The sequence below is a fragment of the Lates calcarifer genome, linkage group LG23 (assembly GCF_001640805.2).
Source record: "Lates calcarifer isolate ASB-BC8 linkage group LG23, TLL_Latcal_v3, whole genome shotgun sequence".
In the NCBI taxonomy this organism is placed as follows: domain Eukaryota; kingdom Metazoa; phylum Chordata; class Actinopteri; family Centropomidae; genus Lates; species Lates calcarifer.
Genome location: NC_066855.1, coordinates 4,412,376 through 4,435,279, shown reverse-complemented (window position 1 = coordinate 4,435,279; position 22,904 = coordinate 4,412,376). Strand labels below are relative to the sequence as shown.

The following is a 22,904-nucleotide window of genomic DNA, read 5'->3' as shown; positions in this document are numbered from 1 at the left end:
TTTGTCAGTTATGAATTATGTCTATAGTTGCACAGCAATACCAGAAACATTTGAGCTGTCAATATTGATTAATCCGTTTTAATGATTTTTCTTTGGCTAGTTTTGGCTCTTAATCAAGTTTTCAGATAATTCCTGCACATAACTTATAAAAATGTGATAATGAAGACTGACTACGCCTTTCTGTGCAGTTTAATTATTAGTTGTAGTTGTAGTTAACAGGAGTTAAAGTAATAGATATAGATAGATAGAGATAGAGAATCAGTGGCATATGCCATTAATTTTTGACATATATTACTACTATTCTCTTCACATGCTACTCAGTGGTATTGTTTGCTCTATAAACATCTCCTGATGAAATGAAGCCCTGGGTCAAAGAACGTGAATCAAGGATTTTTATCACTCAAATTACGTGAGGATGCACAACTTGTTTCATTGTAGTTATTGGCTCTTGCATCCATGCAGCGACTGCTTTCCATTACTATATACAGTATTTCCATGCATATGTGGATGTGGCATGTTCATGTTCAAGTACATTAATTGTTTTATCATGAATCATGGAAGTAAAATGGGTAAAAGCCCACGTGCAAGCTCTGTCAAATAAATGTTTTGTCCGTCACATTATTCAGGGATGAGAGCCTTTCAGGAAGTGATATCACATCCAAGTTGGAGCCCGCGTTCCTCTCAGGGCTTCGCTGCACTCAGCCACTGATCAGAGCCAAGTTCTTTGAGGTGTTTGACGCCTCCATGAAGCGCCGTGTCTATGAGAGGCTGCTCTACATCTGCTGCTCTCAGAACTGGGAGGCCATGGGCAGCCACTTCTGGATCAAACAGTGCATAGAGGTAAACAGAGTGCTGCCTCTGATCTTCCAGCACTGCTTTTAAGCCTTTTATCCTGCATTAAAAAGAGTGTGTTGTTGACTCATATAATAAGTCTTTCTTTTGTTTAGGCCTTTCTTTTAGTTTGTCTTGTCATGCCCATCGCTTGTCATATCATTTACTGTTACTGATGTTCTCGTGTTTTGCACCTGTTTGTGTGTGTGTGTTTGTGTATGTGCTTGTTAGCTGCTGCTGGCAGTGTGTGAACGAAACACCATCATTGGCACCAGCTGCCAGGGATCCATGCTGCCGTCTATCACCAACGTCATCAACCTGGCTGACAGCCATGACCGCGCCGCCTTCGCCATGGCAACGCATGTCAAGCAGGAGCCACGTGAGAGGGAGAACAGCGAGACCAAGGAGGAGGTGTGACACACAAACAGACACGCACACACATGTACCCCAATGCATCAACAGACATGCTCTCCCACACAAATTAGCACATTATCCCATTAGGAGTGTTACATACTGTGGTTCTGAGAAAAGATTAAAGCCTCGCTTCTTTGTCTGTCGTTAAAATAAGTGTCTGCTCTCATCTCTCACCCATTACCTAGAGGCTGTTGATGGTTAATGTTATACAGTCGCCTTTCAGAACAGTGGTGTGTCCATGAAGACTAAATGTCAAAGCTCTCTTCAAAGACAGTTGTTTTCCTTTTCTCTCATTTCTGCCAGGATGTGGAAATAGACATAGAATTAGCACCAGGGGACCAGACTGCCATCCCCAAGACTAAGGAGCAGGCCGAGAGAGACACAGGCAACCAACTGCACATGCTTACCAACCGCCACGACAAGTTCCTTGACTCACTACGGGAAGTCAAGGTAAGGTTGGTCCCTCTGGAGCCAGCATGTAGTCTGTCCTTCAGTTCAGTGTACCGAGGGGTTGATGAAACTGGCTGGATTTGGACAAGGCTGGAGGAAATTATACATCTAATCATTATGTGAAGGGATTTTTAAAATTACCCTGATTACTTACTACTGTCATTACAAGAGAATACAGTGTTTGAAATGATGAACTTCATCAAATTTTTAAAATATTTTCCCTCAACTCTACTGTGCAGATGTTTTTCATGATCTTGAACCCTGCTGATTTTAATTCTAGCTCTAAAATCAAGAGCTGATTTTCAAATAATATTAAGCACCCAGTGGGATTGTAAATAAACAGTACTCTTTAGTCCTGGGGCCAAAGATCGCAAAGTCAGCGGCTGTCATTTTTCTCTGGCCTGTGTTAGACGGGGGCACTTCTGAACGCTCTGGTCCAGCTTTGTCACATCTCCACACCGCTGGCTGAGAGGACCTGGGTTCAGCTTTTCCCACGCCTCTGGAAGATCCTTTCTGACAGGCAGCAGCACGTGAGTACAACTTACTAACCTGGCTCAAGTTGCACGTGTGACCATGAAGATATCATGTTTTCAATATTGTGAATGGAATGCAACTTCCTTTGTGAACAGGATGTCTGTCCAACTTTGTAGGGAAATATGTGAAGCCCCTCTACATGTTAGGTATTGGCAACATATTTTACCTCTGCATGACACATACTATAGGGCTCTTGTCATTTCTTCTTTAAATCCATAAAGTGTCCAGTGATTTAAAAATCTTTCTCATTATGTAAATAAGTATCTAAGTATTTTTGACTTGCACATTGCTTATTTGAAAAGGATCCCTTACCCCTTAGATCACCTACATCCTGTATATTGTTTTCTGTATCTTAACAGTGACGTTAACAAGCAGACAGTAACTCTGACCTTGGCCATCCCATTTCTGTCTCAAAATGTGTACTTCCACTTAATGAGGACAGATTCATTTATGCTAAATATAGAAACGCGAAAGCCGAGGGAGGAAAGCTGTAATGAGTTTAACGAACCAGATGCATATAGAGTATTTTAAGACTCATTGAAAGGCCTTGATTTGAAGTGATTGAGCTCTTGAACATCTTGAAGATGCAGTCAATAGAAAGATGGCTTCAAATTACAGTTTTTTTTTCTTCTGTGACAACCATGATGTGACAAATATGTCATATGTGTTTATTCTGATGCCTGCCCCAGCTCTGAATTTCATGCCACCATTACACCATATCAATTCATGGTGAAAATAGAGTGATTACCAGTGCCCAGGCTTTATAATGCCACACTGATTATTTCATGGGAATGATAGAAAAGCATCTTCTTCATAGGAAGGAATTTGACGACATATTGGCCTTCTCCACCACCAATCTAATTAAAGTGACCATCAAGGCATTAATTATTCCATGCTGTCAACTGGCAGTGAAAATTATATTCATTACCAATACATCATTTATTTCTGAGTGTGTGTCAGTCATGATTATTGGAGCGCTAACCCTATGGTCACACTCTAAGTCTATTCTGTCCAGTTGTGGGCGGTCTGAGAGTCTCTGATTGCATAGTGTGGCCCTGTGCTGTTCAAACAAGAAACTCATGCTTTTTTCTGTGTATAACTGGACAAAATGATTAAAGTCGACATCATGATACTGATATTTTCCAGTATTATTTACATCAACTGTATGTATACTATGCTAAAATCACAATATAGCTGTTGTATTCAACCGTGTCCAAAATCCTATGTTGCTCATTTCTACAGGAAATTAACTGACTTGCAGTAACTTACGTTTGTTTTCATCTGCGTACGCAGGAAGGCTGCAAATAATGTATTTCTCCCTTTCCAGTCCTCTTACCTGTTTTTCTTTCTTTTTTTTTTTTTTTTTAAATAACTCTCTTTTACTGGAAAAAGGCATCATGTTGCGCTGCATACATGCAACAGAATGCCTTTATCAATATGCTGTATCAGTGCACTGCTGCTCATGTGAAACTGGGTGGTTGATAAACTCTCTCTCTCTCCCACCTCTCCAGGCTTTGTCAGGAGAAATGAGCCCTTTCCTGTGCAGTGGCAGCCACCAGGCCCAGCGGGACTGCCAGCCCAGCGCCCTGAACTGCTTTGTGGAGGCCATGTCCCAGTGTGTGCCTCCTATTCCCATCCGCCCGTGTGTGCTAAAGTACTTGGGCAAGACGCACAACCTGTGGCTCCGCTCCACTTTAATGCTGGAGCAGCAGGCTTTTGAAAAGGGCCTCAGCCTGCACAGCAAACCCAAGCAGAGCACAGAGTTTTACGAGCAGGAGAGCATCACACCACCTCAGCAGGTAATGTATTTAGATTTAATCTTTAGCTGCATTTGTTTTTGATGAGGACTATTCATGTTTTGGATAATTTGTGCCATAGTTTTTTATTTTGATCATACATCACTTGGTAGGTGGTTGTTAACATTAGGGTTAATTGTGTTTATTATATTACTTTCCCTGTAAGTGTTACGGTTCTTTTTATTTATCCTCCTCTTCCACTGTGGACGGTCTTGAGCTGTTACAGCCTCAAGTTTAAAGTTGGCAAATCTGCCTCTCACCCTGTTTGAACCAGACTCATTACCAAAGCCGTTCTCATTCAATTTACAGCCTTGATCACTGCAAATTTTCCAATTTGTTCTGCTGCCATCCACATTTTGTTCTACTTCTCTATAGGAGATTTTGGACTCCCTAGCAGAGCTTTACTCTCTGCTCCAAGAGGAGGACATGTGGGCAGGTCTGTGGCAGAAGAGGTGCAAGTTTCCTGAGACGGCCACTGCCATTGCCTACGAGCAGCACGGCTTCTTTGAACAGGTTAGAGAAAATCCGATGAAAAACCAGGCAACACTGTAAAATGTATATATGAGTCCTGCAAATAAATACTGTCATGAGGGTTTGTTTTCACTTTTATGGTTATTATGGACACTGTAGTTTGATGTGCTGTTAACCTGTAATGCATTTTATTATTTCGTTCTCTACATATACAGTGAGGGTAGACTTGATATTACATCAACATATCACGTTGCACAAACAATCATTTTATTTTCCCTTTAAAACACAACTGGTACTAAAACTTAAACAATGTGTCTGTTCAGGCCCAGGAAAGCTACGAGAAAGCGATGGAGAAGGCTAGAAAAGAGCATGAGAGGAGCAACGTCTCCCCAGCCATCTTCCCTGAGTACCAGCTCTGGGAGGACCACTGGATACGGTAAGATTTCTGGAACAGAAAAGATGCTATTATCCCAGAGGGCAGTCTTCTTGCACATCAAGTGAGAGCCAGCAGAGCACAAAACCATGGTGGATTTTTATTTTAATACCTTCATATATATACTGTGCACTATTGATTATACAAACCAGATAACATTTATTTCATTCATCATATCATTGAATTATTCAGCTGGCTATCCAGAAATCACAATATTTGGAGAATATAATGAACAAAGTGAATTTTTGTATGATATGTATATTTTTCCTCTATGAAACTGTAAATGTCATTTTTTTCTTTGCAGGCCTGTAATATATTTTTGTTCATATATCGATGTGGCACAGGCACTATAATATGTCTCTGTCAGCAGGGAAATCTGCATCCAGTCTGCTTCCTCTGTGATATATCTAAATTAAATGGCTTCTTAATAACAACTTGCCACAGTCTAGGATATCCACCATGCCTCTCTGCAGAGCCAAATGACTCTTCACAGTTGTATGTCCTGTTTCAAAAACCACTACTGTTATTTTATCGTGTCCAATATTTAGTGTATTTTTCCTCAAATATTTGATGTAATTACCATGCAAATCATTCATAAAATTAAAAGGAGACACACTAATGATATGTGTGAGACTAAAAACCTAAAAACCCCAAGGGGCCTATGCAAATGTGAAAAACCCAGGAGGTATTTTTAAAAAGTCAGAATGATCAACAGTGAATTTTTAGTCAGGCGAACGTCCCAACAGTGGTAGCTCTAAATGACGCACTGTGAACCTGACTAATAAAATGGATACATTTTATTGCTAAAATCTTACCACTGTAGCACATTTAAAAGTATAAATTAAAGTTTCCTTAACTTTTCATCTCCCTTGTATTCATGTACAGCTGTTCTAAGGAACTAAACCAGTGGGAACCGTTGACAGAATACGGCCAATCTAAAGGTCACTCAAACCCTTATCTCGTGCTCGAGTGTGCTTGGAGGGTTTCCAATTGGGCTGCTATGAAGGAAGCTCTGGTACAGGTAAGGAATGCACAGTCACCTCATAAAAATGTATGTATATATGGATTTCTGCACATGCAAACACACATTCACACTCATGTGCGCTCTCACTGTCTCCCAGAGGGTGCAGTAACCCCCAACGGTTTGACAGAAAATAGAAACTATGACCACAAGTTCTCACTAACACAATCGCAGACATACTGGAGCCTGTAGGTGTGAACCCAGTGAACCAGAGACTCCACTCTTTTTTCTGTTTATTCCTGTTTTCCGGTACAGTGCTGTATATTGAGCCCAGGCCTCATGTCATGTCAGTGTGAAGTATAGAAACTTGATATTGGTACCATTCAGCCCCTCCGCAAACCCACACCCCCGGGGAGAATGAGAGAGCTGGCCGTAAAGCCGTGGAAATGCAGTTCAGCTGTTTGGTCCGTTAATTTATTGGCCTCGTGTTTCCTAAAACAAAGTGTAGACGGGTGGTGAGCGCGTGATAGTAGCGGACATATAACAAATACTCCTGCTTTGCTCTTTCAAGGAGACTTGGAACTAATCCATTGAGCCGCTCTGTCCTAAGGTGACACCTAATTAAATTGTCTGGATGGTAGCGGCAACTCCTGCTGTATCCCCTCCTCCTTGTTTCATTCCTTCCTTCATCGGTGTGCCCATTTCTCCGTCTTTAGCCTCTTACTTCTCCACCTTCTCCTCTTTGCTCAGTCTTCTTCTTTTTTAATACTATGCTCTCTACTTCCACCTCCATCTCCTCATCCCTCGCTTCATAGCTCTGGTTCTAGCAGCTAATATTTACGACAGCTGCGTGAGTGAATAATTACCCTGGCATCTGCTGCAGGGTGATTTGTTTTATGGTGGAGGAGAGGAGCAGGGCTTTCAGTTACCTGCCTGCCCAAAGCTCACCAGCTCAGAGGCAAAGTCCAAATGTCCCCGCTTTCAATTAAAGCTGGCTCTTGATAAGGGCGGCTCTGTCTCCAGGATATTCATCAAGCGTCACCTCTGATAAGTGTGCTTTGACCGATCACTGTAATTTTCTCCAACAACGGAAGCTTACACAAATACACACCCATGCTCTCTCACTCTCTTGCTCTTTTCACTCGTCCTCCTCTTGGTCTTGTCATATTCTGTTGTTCTCTCTCTCAGTTATAAACACACAACAGCAAAACCACAGGTTTGACGTAGCAGGTTCCCCAGGGCTATTGTTTGTTTAGTGTTAATGCACTCAGCATTTTAATCAATAGCGGGGCCTTTTCTTCTCCTCCGCCTGTGTCAGACTCGTCAGGTTGATTGGTCATTAGTACAAAAGTCCTGCTGAAACCATTCAGAAAATGAACTGGAGACAGTGTTGGGTATTTGTCCGAATACTAAATTATGTAAGGAAAGTGTCATAGGCCCATACTTAAAGCATGCATGCTGTGCTGCTCGACATCATAGGGACAAATACACACAGAAACCAACTCAGTCTCTGTATTTAGAGAATATGTAACCAATAACAAATTTGTTTACATTTCTTTTGGTTAGATAGATACCAGCTACTGTTTGTCAGTAAGTTTCAACTTACTGCTCATGCGCCATCACACACTGCAAAAACATTATTTTTTGCATGCAACGATTTACAGTCAGACAATCTCTCTGTTTTGTCAACAAGGACACTGTGAGGAAGCTAAGAATTAAAAAGTGATCCTGTATTATTACCTTTAACAAGATATTTGTTGAGGAGATTGGCAGCCGTCTGTGCTGTGTTTTATCCTGTGGTCCTCCCATTATGGATTTTACAGGAAAACTGGTGGATTGCTTGACAACATAAAAGAGCAAGATGAATTTGTTTTCCCACTTCAGACACAAGTAAAGCTTTGATTTGATTTTGGTGATGGCAGATGGTAGAAAATATAAAAGATGGGGACAAAAACTAATCACATTTGTGCCTTTGAACAAGAAGAAGACTCAAGAAGTAGCAAGACTTTTGTTTCTAAAAGCAGCAGTGCTGTGAGTCATCTTAGCATTATGACCACTGCTGTTTAAAATTGTGATTGTTTCAAGGTACACTAATTAATTTGATAGCAAGATTTTTTAAACACCACTCATTGCCTTCCTATTATCCTTTAAAAAACAGATATTGATTTTGTATTTTACTTTTTTTTTTTTTTTTTAAATTTATTGATAGCTCAGTTTTGTAGTCACAGTCATTTGGAAATTGACTTTCTCTGTGAATTTCCAGGTGGAGCTGAGTTGTCCAAAGGAGATGGCTTGGAAGGTGAACATGCACCGTGGCTACCTGGCTATTTGCCACCCAGAGGAGCAGCAGCTCAACTTCATAGAGCGGCTGGTGGAGATGGCCTCCAGCCTGGCCATCCGCGAGTGGAGGAGGTTGCCTCACATCGTGTCTCATGTGCACACGCCATTGCTTCAGGTCAGCATGAAGAGTTTTTCTGTTTTCAGAGCTCCATTTAGAGTGACGTGGGAGTCAGGAAGCCAGGGAGAGAGTAGTGAAGGGAAGTCATTTTATTGTGATAAGCACTACATGTCGAGAGATCATCAGTAGCCCTGAGATGTTGCGTTGGTGAGTAACACTGATAACGGCCTCTATCTCCCTCTTTCACTGCATTTTGTAAAATTGAGATAGATGATTAAAAAGAATCAAAAAAACCTTTAAGCCTCTTTGATTCCACCACGAGAGATTACAATAGACAGGGCCAAAGATGAAAAAGGAGAATCAGAAAAGAAGGGAGACTGAGGCGATGGAAATTGAAAAAGGTGGAGAGTGAACAGAATTGGGGGACACGAGGAGAAAGGGAGAGAAGAAGAAGAGGAGGGAAGAAAGGGAGTTAGTTTAGAATGGCTGTAATTACTTCCCTGCCATCAGATACCATTTGATTAAATACCTGCAGCAGAATTACATTTACATGATGAATGGGACGGTCTGAATGAAGGTTAGAAATGGGCCATCAGCTGATATTAACAGATAATTGTGAAAAATATTGTATTGCCTAATTTATTTTGTTTTGGGAGATTTGATTTCAGAGCGGGGGGGTTAAGTCTATAGCACAGCTCTGATTCACTACATTTATCTTTTCAAAATGGGTATTTGAATTGGGTGACTACGCTCTTTGTTATTGTGTGTGCGTATGCGTGTGTCTGTGTATTTTGGCGTGCGTGTGCTCGCATATGTGCAGTCCAATTATTTACCCCAGCCGAGGGAAAACAAGCTATTTATTCCTCTACCCAGCCAAGCGGCCTGTTGTAAATCTCCATTCCAAACTCTATATCTCACATTCACAACTCCATGAGCCTTGGAGAATGAGAACCCCAGACTCTGCAAATACAGTAGGGTTCAAACACCATTTGAATCAAGTCATCATCAAATCTCAGCTCTCAGCCCTGACTGACGATCAATGGATTATCACCCACGCTATCGATTATGAGGGTTGGCATTAATATTGATTGATGAGCAGGTCTAATGGAATGATTGATTATATGTTCACAAAGCAGCTTTAGGCCAATCAATGAGGCTTCTTTTCACAGAATGAGAAAGAAGCCCTCGCTTATCATTTTCACATTTTCCCATCTCCTTGTCCTTTTTTCTGAGCCATATTGGAGCAGATGAGGTATTGAAGCAACATAGGAAGTCATAACGATTTTTCCTGCAAAATTATTTTCTGGTGGCCTGAGAAAATATTGCTGGACCGTATTTCTAATTAAAAAAATAAAGGGTTTCTGTTATTGTGACATTTTTGCTATATGCAGTCCCCAAGTGTCCTCCACTAATTATTCAAATTGTTCTTAAAAGAGGAAATACAAACCAAATTGTGTCAAAAGTCAACAATAAATTAAATTAATGTGCTAATTTGCAGCAAGATAGTTAGAGAAGGTGCTGCTTTTTTCGTGGCTGTGTTAAGAGATCCTCAGATCTAGCTGTCCTTAGAGGTAAATCTATTTGGTCGCTTTGATCCATCTCATTTTGGAGGCTCTCAGTCCCCAGGATTGTTGAGTATGAGTCTTAAGCTAGTGGCCTAGAGGAGGGCAGTACCAGCATTGTCTCCTTTCTTCTGTCTATACCAATCCAGTAACAGTCTTTTTTCTTATTATTTCAGTCTCTGCCTTTTACTGTATCTTTTATGTTTTTTTTACTCTCAATGCTTTTACCTTTCAGCGTCACACAGTCATTTCTTTCCATTAACACAGCAGTGTCACTCTCTCTTCACATCACCTTTCCTCTTGTTCCTTCCATCTATCACCTCATCGTCCACACCATCTCACCACCTCTTCTCTAAACCCTGATCTCACAAGACCCCATATTCACTTTCTAACCATGTTGTCACCCTATCATCTTTGTCCTCTTTTACTTTCTTTTCATTATATTCACTCAGATATATTAGGGACGTTTTGCTTTACTGTGCTGCACACCAAACAGTGAAGAAAACAATAAATAATGGGGGAGAGATGGGGCAGACATGCACAAGACTTTTTTAAATGTAAAAACAACCTGAAGCAAGCCAAGCCTAAAACTGTCCATGGTTCCAGAGCATCTAAAGAATATGAGAAGAAAACAAGAAAGTTATGTAAGATTTCTTAAACTTTAGATAAGTGACCAGTCACTGATTGACAGCAGATGGACATGATGTGTATAATGCAGCACAAAGTAAGCAGGAAATTTGGCCAGCAGCATACATTTGCTTAGTGTAGACAAAATATTAACAAGATTAAGTGCAGCTGTTACACTGTCTGGACCAAATCTTTGAGGCGAGCCTGGGAACACAAATTTGTAACTGTAAACAAAAAAGTTAGCCATTGCAAGCATGAGAGCATTTGCCATTTGCCTGTGGCTTCAGATCTGCCATCTTGCATGCACCATAAAAGTTTAAAGTTAGGGCCAAAGAGTTAAGTGAGTGTGTTCGGGATACCGGTGATATTGTATGAAAGCTCATGAGCTGATGTATTTATAATTTCTCCCCAGGCGGCTCAGCAGATCATTGAGCTGCAAGAAGCAGCTCAAATTAATGCAGGACTTCAGCCAGCAAACCTGGGCCGCAACACCAGCCTCCATGACATGAAGACAGTGGTGAAAACCTGGAGGAACCGACTGCCCATTGTTTCTGATGACCTGTCCCACTGGAGCAGCATCTTTATGTGGCGCCAGCACCACTACCAAGGTACAACACACACTGACAAAATTCATCTAAATTTGACATTAGCTTGATCGAAACATATTTTTCTGTTCACATGTGTGACCTTTTACATGTCACAAGTGTGTTACAGGGTGCCACTTTCATGCAGTCGTGCTCTTATTTTGCAGCTTTTGTTTACGCTAGTTCCACAGACGGGTCTTCTTTAAAAGGCCATGATGCGCAGAACCACCTCAGGGTCTCTGTACATTTCTAAATGTCAGCTAGCTAAAGCGCGCTCTCTCACTGTAGGACGTAACACACACACACACACACACACACACACACATACATATTTACCTTGCTCAGTGGTTAGCTCTCTCCTGCGGTGACTTTGAAACCATTCAGAGAGTCAGCCACTGCAAAATGTGATGTCTCAAGCAACTTGAGCTCCAACTCGCACTGTGAGGAGCTGAAATAATAATAGCGCCAGTTCTGCAGCACCATGCCAATAAAATCCACTTCATTTATACATGACAGCCTTCAAACTTATGTTGAAGTGAAATGAAATTTTCTTGATGAAATTCATCGCCATGGCCCATTTACTGTTCAGTACATTTAGTGTCCCCACTGCCCACCTCTGTGTTATGACAGCAGAGCTTTCAGAGTGCTAGAAGATCCCCAGTGTTCATATACTGCTCTATGCTGCTCTCATTTCACCATGTTCATGACTGTATTGTTTCTATCTGCAGCCATAGTGACAGCATATGAGACAAACACACAGCATGATCCCAACAACAACAATGCCATGCTAGGAGTCCATGCCTCGGCTTCTGCTATTATTCAGTATGGCAAGATAGCACGCAAACAGGTAATGGTTCATTCAACTTTTATCAAATACATTTGAAATAAGAATGAATCAATAAACAACATCAAGTTCAACATCATATTGTTGTTTCTCTAGGGTTTGGTGAATGTGGCTCTGGACATTTTGAGTCGTATCCACACCATCCCTACAGTGCCCATTGTTGACTGCTTCCAGAAGATCAGACAGCAGGTCAAATGTTATTTGCAGCTGGCTGGTGTCATGGGCAAGAATGAATGCATGCAGGTAAGATGGCATGTGACCGTCTCTCTGTTACTGTATTTTAAATTAGCAAATCTGTTGCTTATTTATTTATTTATTTGATTATTTAACCTGTGCACTAAATATAGATTCATATGAATGCATAAACTTGTGCTTAATCTCTATATATATGAGCCACAGGATTATTATCGAGAACTTGCCCTTTAATTAATAGTATGTTACAAATATCAATATGTTAAGTCTTGGTTTTATTAGCAAATGACATATTTTTTTCTACTGCAGCTTCTAAATAACATGAAATATTGTATTGGAAAAGTCACTCTTTTAGAAAGAGCAAAAATCATTTTGCTTGTACAATCTAATTATGTGTGATGAAAACATGATAAATATATTGTACGCGTGCAACACCTGCACCGTAATGTAGCACAGCTGCAAGAGATTTGGACCATGGTAATGGATGCTCCAATATGAAATAAGCCAGTCTCTACCGAGCATCAACACATTTGATGCATTTAGTGTGATTTAAGCACTTGGGTTGATTTCTGTTAGCAGTAGCTGGAAGCATAGTTAGCGGTACTTTGAGTGGGAAAAGTAGTAAGAGCAAGAAGTGTTTGGGGTGGCTCTAGGTGACAAGTTATAGCAGGGAGACTTATAAGAGAGTGTAACTCGGGAGCTTGCTCTTAAGCCCATGGAGTACTCTGATTAATAGAAGTAGTCCAGCACACCACAAGTCATTAAAAGTGCCAGTAGACACTCCTCTTTCTCTCTCTCTCTCTCTCCCCCTCTCCCTCTCCCTCTATCTTTTTCTTTCTCTCTCTTTCTCTGTTCTATCTCATATCCTCTGGTGCTCTCTGTCTCTCTCTCTTGCTACACATCGTTTGTCACAGCAGTACATAGGGGACACCTAATCAGAGGCTCACCATAATGGAAGTTTAGCTCCCTTAACACCTCTTTTCTTACTTCTTAATGAACACTGAGCAGTTTGTTTGTTTTTCACCTGTGATTATGGCACTGTCTAAAACAAAATGCTGTGGTATCTTCTCTACAATTCCTCTCTCTAGTGTCAAAAGTTCCTTTTACAGTTTGAAGTTAAACATCTGCTGTTCTTTGCTCTGTCTGTCAGGGTTTGGAGGTGATAGAGTCGACCAATCTGAAATACTTCACCAAGGAGATGACGGCTGAGTTCTATGCTCTAAAGGGCATGTTCCTGGCTCAAATTAACAAGTATGTCCACCAGTGCCCCAGCTGTGTTGTCTTTGACTACCTTTCCACTTTTACACAAGCATTATCACTTTGAACCAACTTTAGATTTGCTTCTTTAACCTTCTTATATTTTTGACAATCTAAATCCATTCCTTGTCATTCCTGTCATCCCTGTCAGTGTCATAACCTTTGTTCAATATCCTCAAACTGTGTCAGTGGTCCCTCAACTCTGCGTGGGTGTTTTCTCCTGTCAGGGCATGGCAGTCATATTTAATAAGCACTTCTCGCCTCAAGCTGACGCATCTCTGAGATTATGTTACTAGGTAACCCCCATGACGTGGCTTAGATGTTCACGTACATCTGTGTCATCAGCTTGTGACAGTGTCAGCAGTGTGTTTTTGGCTGCAGGGGTTGCCTGCAGAGCATACGACTGCTGTTTCTGTGCTTTACTGGGCTATGCCTTCCCCACTGCTGCGCTCTTTAACACCCCTTCCCCTTCAGCACCCCCCTTTTCACCCGTCATCTTTGACGTGACATGGTGTCCTGAGGGGTGAAAGACAAATTGAGGAAGGCTTATTAAATGTATATGCAGCTCAATAATTAACTTGAGGCAATTTGCAGGAATCTATGGGATCAGCAGAACTTGCCTCCACCTCAGCAGGGTTTATTGCAATCATTAACTTTCCCCTACACCGGGGGAGAATTAACAGCAGAGTGGGGGTTAGGGGTTGAAAGAGTCTTTGCATGTGTGTGTGTGTGCATGTGCAGCCACATGTGCTAAGGATTTTGGGATCATTCAATTAAACGGGTGTCAGAGATTTGACAGTCTGTTGGGTGCCTGTGCTCCTGTTGAGCCGGGTAGTGGAAACTGTTAATGTACTTTAACACTGGCAAAGTGACTGAGGCAACCCCATTAAGTATTACTGGAGGGTCTTCGGCTCTTACTCCCATAGCAATCAAGCTCCCATTTCTTAATCACATGCCAAAATGCCTTTTATAATAACACATTTTAATTGATTGGTTTGGGAGACATTTCACTGGAAGTAAGTGGGAGAGTAGTTTTGGAAGCACTCCACTAAAATGGAGGTCCATTTACCAACTGTAGCTCAGTAAGGCTTTTTCATTGACAGGCCTGTCTCCTTGTTTTGACTGCAAGGTAGTGCGTCTCGAGGTGCCTTTGCATCTTATTTATTAATCAAGGGCTGAAAGGTGTGTAAAAATTATTCAGAACGCGTGCCAACCAGTGGTTAGAAACCGCTTGGCGTGGTGAAAACAGCTGATGATTCAGAATATATTTCACTGTCAGCATAAATGGCGCAGTCAAAACCTGGGTCTCCTGCCAGACTTCACCTGTCTATTTCTTTGCCTGCTTTTTAACAGTGTCCATATCGAATACTTAAAGTGTGACTGCTAGATTGCAGTGGCAGGATAAAGAATCCCAAGGATTCTCAGGTTTATCAGCCTGCAGATTTCTCTAAGCGGTGGCAGTGCTCTTCACGGTCAGTGTATTTGTATACAGATAAATATAGCCATTACTCTGAGGTTTTTACCTTGCTGAGGTTCTGTCATTTCTGATTAAATAGGAAGATGTAAAGCTCATATGTCACCCAGTATTAAATGGATTGATCTGCACAGTATGATAGGGTTGGGTTCAAGTCATATTATAGTGTAGCGAAACGGCTGAACCCTCGACATTAATTCATGCTGGGTTAAATGCTTACTCTGTAATGCCATGGGGAAAGGCCTTGAAGATTACAGCAAATGAAATATGGTGTGTATTGATGTGTAGTACATAATTCAGAATATGATCATCATAATCTGTTTCTTGCACACTCCATCTTTCTCCCTTTATTTCGCTCCTTCAGCCCGACTCTCCAGTCTTCACATAAGTATTGCATCCATCTCTTTGACTCATCCAACCCTCCCCCCTCTCGTCAGCGTCCCTCCCTATTCTGTATCTCTTTTTTTCCCCTCTGAATTCCCTTTCATTCAGTTCCTTCTCCTTCACCCTCCCTTTGCTCACTTGCCCCTGACACTTTTACCCTCATGTCTGTCCATCACTCTTTAACACTCTCCACCTTCCCTCCTTCCTTGTTCCAGGTCAGAGGAGGCCAACAAGGCCTTTTCAGCAGCTGTACAGATGCATGATGTCCTAGTGAAGGCCTGGGCCATGTGGGGTGACTATTTGGAGAACATCTTTGTCAAGGACCGCCAGCTCCATTTGGGAGTCTCTGCCATCACCTGCTACCTCCACGCCTGCCGCCACCAAAACGAGAGCAAGTCCCGCAAATACCTGGCAAAGGTGAAATGGGAACTGGGAAGGAGGCCTTTTGTTTTGATTATCCATGTTAAAATGTAGTAGGCAAGATGTGAATCACTGTTGTGTATGTTTTGTTTTCACTTGTTGAGGATTTATGAGTAAAAGTGTTTTTTCTCTTTCTCTAAAAATAGCATGTCAGCAACCACTTCTGCTCCTAACTTCGGTTTCTATAAAATCAGTAGCCTCAATAGGCTTTTTACAAATAGAGTCACAGTTAATTCCCTAGTTTCCTGACCCTGTCCAGCCTGTATATTATTGGTGCTGATGAGAAGAAAGACATTCTTTTTTCCCCTCCCCTATCAGACTGCCACAGCTACAAGCAGAGAGTAGTAATTTGATCGATTACAGTCTAGGGGTATACAGTTTGGATGGGTTCCCACAGCAGATCGATGGTGGAGTGAAGGCCATCTTCTGGCGCAGGGGTTAACAGACTTAACAGACTAATGGCAAACAGTTGGACCAATACTACCATACTTACCAGCTGAGTAAGACCTGTGTGGGAGGTAAAAGGGTAGACTCCTTGCTAACAAGCATCCTGCTGTCTTACACAGACACGCACCAGTTCATTCAGTACAGTCCCTCCGGAGATTAGCACTGAAGGTCAGTACCACATCAAATCAGATGATCACAGCAAAAAATGTAAGAAAATGGTGGCAAATTCAGGTAAATTCTTCTTGGTAGGTTTTTTGCTTCATTAAAAACACTGGATCTTTTTTTTCTATTATTAATGAACTGGAGGGGGCTGAGAAATTGTGAAAATTTAACTTAACTGCCTGCTGGGTCTCTGCTTTCAAAGAGCCACAGGAGAGTCAGATTAGAGAAACTCATCCAGAGAACAAAATCTACCAGTTACAGTACCTCTGTGTGTCAGGCTGGATAAATAATAAATATGGTCCTGCCACGTCCAGTGTTACCATCAGGCATTACTATCATTATCTGCTCTAATAATGGCTTATAGAAGCTTCACATTCCAATTAGATGTTTTTCTGGTGACCCTCTCTGGTATTGTGCTGCCAAGCTGGTTTGGCAGTGCCGTGTCCTGATGGATGAAGAGAGATGACCAGTCATTATCAGTAATTATACACAATCTGTGTACCCGGGTTGGCTTGCTGAGGAGAGCCTGGGGGGAGAGGGTTGAGTGGGGTTAATGTCTTCATCATAATGTAGATACACACACTAGCACACCAGGGGAAGGGGGAAGGGAGATCACCTCCACACCGGCTCAGCTTTGATCATAGCGAGGATTTTTCAAGACGTACTTTCGGATTCTTTTCTCTATGCCCCCCCACCCCCCCACCCCCTTTGTGAACAGAGCCCGGGTAGCAGCAATGGTCTGATCAGTGAAAAAGACCTTACCTCTTGCTGCTTGGTGTCTTTCACTACTTACTTTATTGTGAAATTTATGGAATACTCTACCATGACAGAACACTGTTGCATTTAATTTGTTTTTTTTCCATTCATCCTTTTTTTAATTGCTTTGTCCTGACTTCACCTTTCTCCCTCCCTTTTCACATTTTTTTAATGTTTTTTTTTCATTCGTAGGTGTTGTGGCTGCTCAGCTTTGATGACAAGAACACCCTGGCAGATGCTGTGGACAAGTACTGCATTGGAGTCCCTCCCATCCAGTGGCTGGCATGGATACCGCAGCTCCTGACCTGCCTGGTTGGTTCAGAAGGAAAACCTCTGCTCAACCTAATCAGCCAGGTGAGGCCTTTACAAACAAACAAAAATCCTCTTGGTTTCTGTCATCAACTTTTTATCACTGAAAACATCTTTGTCAGATAATCTTAGCATTTAGAATGTGTTTGAAAATCATTTCCGCCCTCCCTGTTGCTTTTTTGCATTTTGTCCTCTTCAGTTTCATGTCTGGATGTCTGCTCCACCCATCAATCATCCATTTTTTTTTCCTTGGCTTCTTTCATCCATTTGGGGCAGCACATCTGGCTGCTGTGTTAGCATTAGTGCTCATGCACGTCTTTCTAATCAAGATAAATTAACTGCATTCACGCCAAAGTGGCCTCTCCTGCTTTCTATTTACCAAATTAAGCATTCATACTCTTTCACTGTCCCTCTTACAGCAATTTATCGACTTTCACCAGTCCCTGGTGAATTGGTTTTTAAATTATTTGTTCAAGAAATTATTATAAAGTTAATATCGTACGCATCCGCACTGCGGGAACAGAGCTAGTAATTAAACTGAGGACTAATTTGCTTTGCTTAATGGAGTATTATTTCCGCACAATTTGAAGAGGGTGATCTTCAAAGAGTAGTCTGCTATAACAAACAACCATCCTCTCAGCAGAGCAGGAATATTGTATAGAGGATATGAGAGAAAGTGTGGAGGAGGATAAAGAGAAGAGAGGGAAGAGACAGGGTTGTAAAATACAAGTGGGTAATTTAAGAGATAGATGTAGTAGTATCATGAAAAGTCAGACCAAGTGTGTGATGAAGTGATGATTACTTTGGGAATCCTTTCTACTTTTTAGCATGCAGATAAAGAGCTAATATCTCACTGATGGTTTGTTCTTAAGCCTATTAACAAGCTGGCTTTACATAAGTTAGCTGTTAAATAAATGAACACAGCAGCAGAAATATGCTGAATAATTTGCATTTATGTTTTTATCTTTCGATCTTTTTATACATCACATTAATCCTTTTGTTTAACTAAAGGATACTTGAGCAGGACATCTGGTTGTTACAAGGTTCAAAGTTGTGGCCTCTTAGTTTCAGTTGAATCACTTAATCTAGTACCTGCCTTTTATATGTATATAAATGGATGTCAGTGGGTGACTGTAGAGATTTTACAACTGTGGAGATCCAGTCCTTCCTTTGGTCGGCCTTGTCACCTGTAATGACTGAAGGGTAGAAGGTTGGTGCTCTTTTCTTTATGTAAAGATAAAACCACATTTTAATGCATGGCAGGTTTTATCTCTGCCGTTTGCCTGAATTATTTAGAGTTTCTCTGCGGCGGCGGGATGTTTAAAAAACGTATGTTGAAATATTGATGAAGGTGAGGAGAAGAGCGCCTGGGGGCAGGCGGGAAGATGAATCAGAAGTTAACAGAGAATCTCAACACCCCTCCCCACACGCACTCCCACCCTCCCTCGCTGCTGCCTCCTTGTCTACCACTCGCCCTCTTCCCCTCAGCCCACCTCAGCTTCGCCAAAATATGACATTTCTTATCTTCCCATTAGCGTGCTGATCTCTGGTTCCTCCTCTTCCTCTCTGCCATCCTTCCTCTTTCATCTTTAATGCTGCTGTTAGCTGCCACTTAGAACTCCCTTTTCCCGTTACTCCTGAGTCCAGTCCTTCACTTCTCGTCTCAGCGGTGTATTTTTCTTTTTAAATCTAAATGTCTTGCAGAAAATTCACTGTATATACAATATGAGATATTAAGGAAAAGCAGTGTGTAAACAGCTGCAGAATACTGTGTATGTACAGGGTGTACAGTAGTGGATTTGCTGGAGAAAGGCACTCATTTATTTGAGCAGTGGCTTTTTGTACTCAAACCATTGTACAGATGGCTTTTCTTTAGCCACTAAAGAGCAGTTAAAGCATTTTGGTGGTGACTAAAGGTGTTTCCATAACTATAACAGCTCACCATCAAGGAAGTGGAAAGTATTTTCCTACATGTAGTTCAATTTCATAATATTTTTCTCTTCTTTCCTTTTTGTATCGTCTCCAGGCTGCGCAGGCTTAGACCTTCCACCAGCAGCAGCCTCTTTCACCGCTAAGTTAATCCTATCGGTCTCCCCTGCCTCAGTGCTGCATTCACAGCACACTACCTCTAACTGACTGACCATGTAGAGTTGTGAGTTACATGCATTTAGGGAGCTGAGTCTCTTGAAGAATTTGAGACCTGCCAAGATCTGGAATAGCTCTTTTTATTAGTCCACACAGTCTAAGCAGAACTACTGCATGTTTTAGCTACTCATTGGCTCACCTGTTCTCACCTTTGGTAACTTTAAAGCTGAGCTGGTTTTCGTATAATCTTGATTGGTGCAGTTTTGAGAATCTCTGAAGACCTGGGCTAGGTGTCAGAGGAATGTCGATCGAGTCAGGGAAAGCGTAGAGGTTCCAAAATCCATTTAGCCTTAGGCTGAAGTGTGAAAAAAAGCTTCTTCTCTTTCCGTCTTTATCTCTCTCCTGTATCTGCCACCACCACCATCCATCCTCAGCCCACCTTTAGTCATATTGAGCTCAGTTTGTTGTTGAAATGTGGAGGTATCCCTTTCTGCCTTGCAGGCATATAGAGAGTCTAGAAGGGATCAAGTAGCTATGTAATTGCACCCTATGAAATTGTGCTCTGAGATCTGAGAGAACTTTGTGGTTTGGTCTTCTACCAATGAGTGGGCCTAAAGCCAGGCTCGCAGATCTATTCCACCTATAATTTCAAGGAAAAAATCTGCTTTAGTGTGTTTTACAACCTGGTTATTGTTTTTGTACTTTTAGTCATCATTTCCATATGTTTTAATAACATTCTGCATCGCTACAACAGAGTTCAGTACGACAAGGAGGAATGTAAGTGGTCAGACAATACCACATGTTATAAACAAACCTCCTAAAGACCTTTCCTGCAGGTTCACCTTCCTCGAAAATGTTAGAAAAGAAAATCTGTGGGCAGAGGTTATTTTACCTCTGCTTACAATTTTTTTAAAAACCTCTGTAGGATTTTAGGGAGCTTTTGTCACACCTCATGTTCCTCCTTCAGGCACTCACTTTGTGCAGCCACAGTGATAGCCAAATGTCAAACACACAAATATATCAGCGTCGTGTTGAGTTTGCCTCTCTCACTCGAAGGGTGATTCCTTTACAATTTCTGTGTGTGATGTGTCACAGCGGTCGCCCTCTTATGTATTAGAATGTCATTTGGTGACAAGTGTGGAATTGAGACTGCGGCTACTGGTGGGGGGGCATTTGAGAATTTGTTCAGAGGCTTTTACTGAATCAGTGTGTATTTAGACACATGCTTTCTGTATTGCCATGTGAGCTTGCTGGACCACATGAATGGATGATGAATGAAGGAAACCTACAGTAGGTGAATTCACCTCTGCTTAAAGTGTTGTGTTTGTTTACACCAACTATGTTTAGTGCTCAGTGCAACTTTAAATAGCCCTCTTAGTCATACTATAATAAACAGAAGAAAGAAATAAAAATATCTACCAAGTATGCTGGTAAGGTAGCTTGCTAACATTCTTTTGAAAGGTTGGCTCATTTCTTGGTTTAGTAGCTAACATTCAACAGAATTCAGAGTTTTGATTTCAGAAGTGGATGTATCTTGGATGCTGAACGACAGTCTATATAGCTAACTAATCCTACCTTCACACCGAGCTGTGACCTGAGACAGATTTATGAATTATACACCAAAGGTATACACTGAATTCATCTGCTGCATTACTTATCAAAGGAATCCTACTCCACTAAGTTTGAGGTGAATTTGCTATGTGTTTAAAACTTGAAACCTCTTATGTCCTGACTTCAAGCATTAAGCCTCCCAATGTTGTCAGTGACTTTTCTTGAAAGTCTTGAGGGCAATTTCATCATCAGTCACATTCAGTTTTGTAATTCAGCCATGACGTGTTTTTAACTTCCATAACTCCCCTGACTCAAAGCTTCAAACACTCCCTCTGTTATAGCAGAGGTCTCTGGCTGTATCAGTATGATCTCTCTCTCTCTCTCTCTCTCTCTCTCTCCTCTCTCTCTCTCTCTCTCTCTCTCTCCTCCTCTCTCTCTCTCCTCTCTCCTCTCTCTCTCTCTCTCTCTCTCTCTCTCTCTGACACACATACACAAACAGTGCCTCCCTGTCCCTCTCACTCTCTCTCCATCTCCTCCTTCCCCACCTGTGTCTGCCTCCTCTCCCTCTCCTTTGCGGTCCTGAGGGGGTGTCTTTGAAATGTAATCTGTGACCCTCTTTTATCTGCTAGGTGGGACGAGTGTACCCCCAGGCTGTCTACTTCCCCATCCGCACCCTTTACCTGACGCTCAAGATCGAGCAGAGGGAGCGCTACAAAAGTGGTAAGTAAACATGGCTGGCTGTAGTGTGTTTCCGCCTTTCCACACTCTGAACATTAAAGGCTCTTTTCTGCTGTTACCACGCTGAGTTATTACATTTAAAAGTACATAAAGCATAGTTTATAGCATATGGAATATGCCCTGGACAATATAACTTTATGCATTGTAACTGTACTTCGTTTTGCTTGCTTTTCAAATCCTGATTGCCTTTTTTTTTTACCCTTTCCTCCTCCTGTCCACTCTCCTTCCCCAGATTCATCTGGACAGCAGCAGCCCAGTTCAGTGGGGGCCCAGCCTCACTCTGGGGCCTCCGACCCAGGTCCCATCCGGGCCACCGCCCCGATGTGGCGCTGCAGCCGAATCATGCACATGCAGCGGGAGATACACCCGACCCTGCTCTCCTCCCTGGAGGGCATTGTGGACCAGATGGTGTGGTTCAGGGAGAACTGGCATGAAGAGGTGAGGAGAACAAAGGCGCTGGTTGCGTGCATGTCTGACTTTGGCGCTGCGTGTGTTTTTAGCAGATTAGATGGTGAGAAAATATTACAGCTGGTTGTGAGAACTGTCGTGCAGCTGTGCATATGTGTGAAAACAAGTTGGTGTGCACATCTTGTATATGTGTATCATACCACCTGGTCAACCAGATGACCACAGTTTGGCAGATCCTGTCTCTCTGGTGGTCCGACACATCTGTTTAGTCTAAGGTGTTAACCCTACTTGTCTGTTAAAAGGTCGTCTTCCTTCCCTGACTTAAATAATGTGCTGCCATAAACAGGCCAGAGCTGAGAGACCTGGCTACCATATTAATGACAGATTATATTCAAAAAAGAATAGCAAATAGATGCATGTACATTTCAGATACATTATGTCTTGGCTGGTATTTTCTCAAATCCCTTTTGTTGAAGCATGTCCACTTAAATTAGCTGTTCAGTGCAGGAGGGAGGCCCGACACCAAACTTGGTGCAGCTGCAAATTGTTTTAGCCAAGCTAGGTGGCATCCAGGCAAGGTAACTGGTGTGTAGGTGGGTGGAGGGGAAGTCTGGGAGAAGGAGAGGCAGCAGGAGGAGAGCAGACTGAGACAGGTGATGGATGGGTGCGGTGAGCGTGTAGGATGGGGCAAGGGATTTAGGGCCTGAAGTTTGTTGGTGTGTGTGTGTGCCTGTGTGATTATCTGTGATGGTTTGGGGCACACAGCAGCAGCTGCAGGCTCTATGCTTCGTTCCACTGGGCAAGCAGGGGACACAG

At 42.1% G+C, this 22,904-nt stretch overlaps 1 protein-coding gene across 1 annotated transcript in view; it reads left to right on the top strand.

Moving 5' to 3' along the window:
* The window catches only part of LOC108895303 (transformation/transcription domain-associated protein), a 78,978-nt gene that overhangs the window by 42,507 nt on the left and 13,567 nt on the right, over window positions 1–22,904 (top strand). The window contains 17 exon segments of the mRNA XM_018694028.2: window positions 627–840; window positions 1,063–1,242; window positions 1,549–1,695; window positions 2,106–2,225; window positions 3,741–4,028; window positions 4,401–4,538; window positions 4,820–4,932; window positions 5,815–5,950; window positions 8,154–8,345; window positions 10,890–11,085; window positions 11,790–11,908; window positions 12,002–12,148; window positions 13,248–13,348; window positions 15,428–15,629; window positions 17,190–17,351; window positions 21,572–21,662; window positions 21,913–22,118. Of these exon segments, the coding sequence (XP_018549544.1) occupies window positions 627–840; window positions 1,063–1,242; window positions 1,549–1,695; window positions 2,106–2,225; window positions 3,741–4,028; window positions 4,401–4,538; window positions 4,820–4,932; window positions 5,815–5,950; window positions 8,154–8,345; window positions 10,890–11,085; window positions 11,790–11,908; window positions 12,002–12,148; window positions 13,248–13,348; window positions 15,428–15,629; window positions 17,190–17,351; window positions 21,572–21,662; window positions 21,913–22,118 (2,752 nt within the window).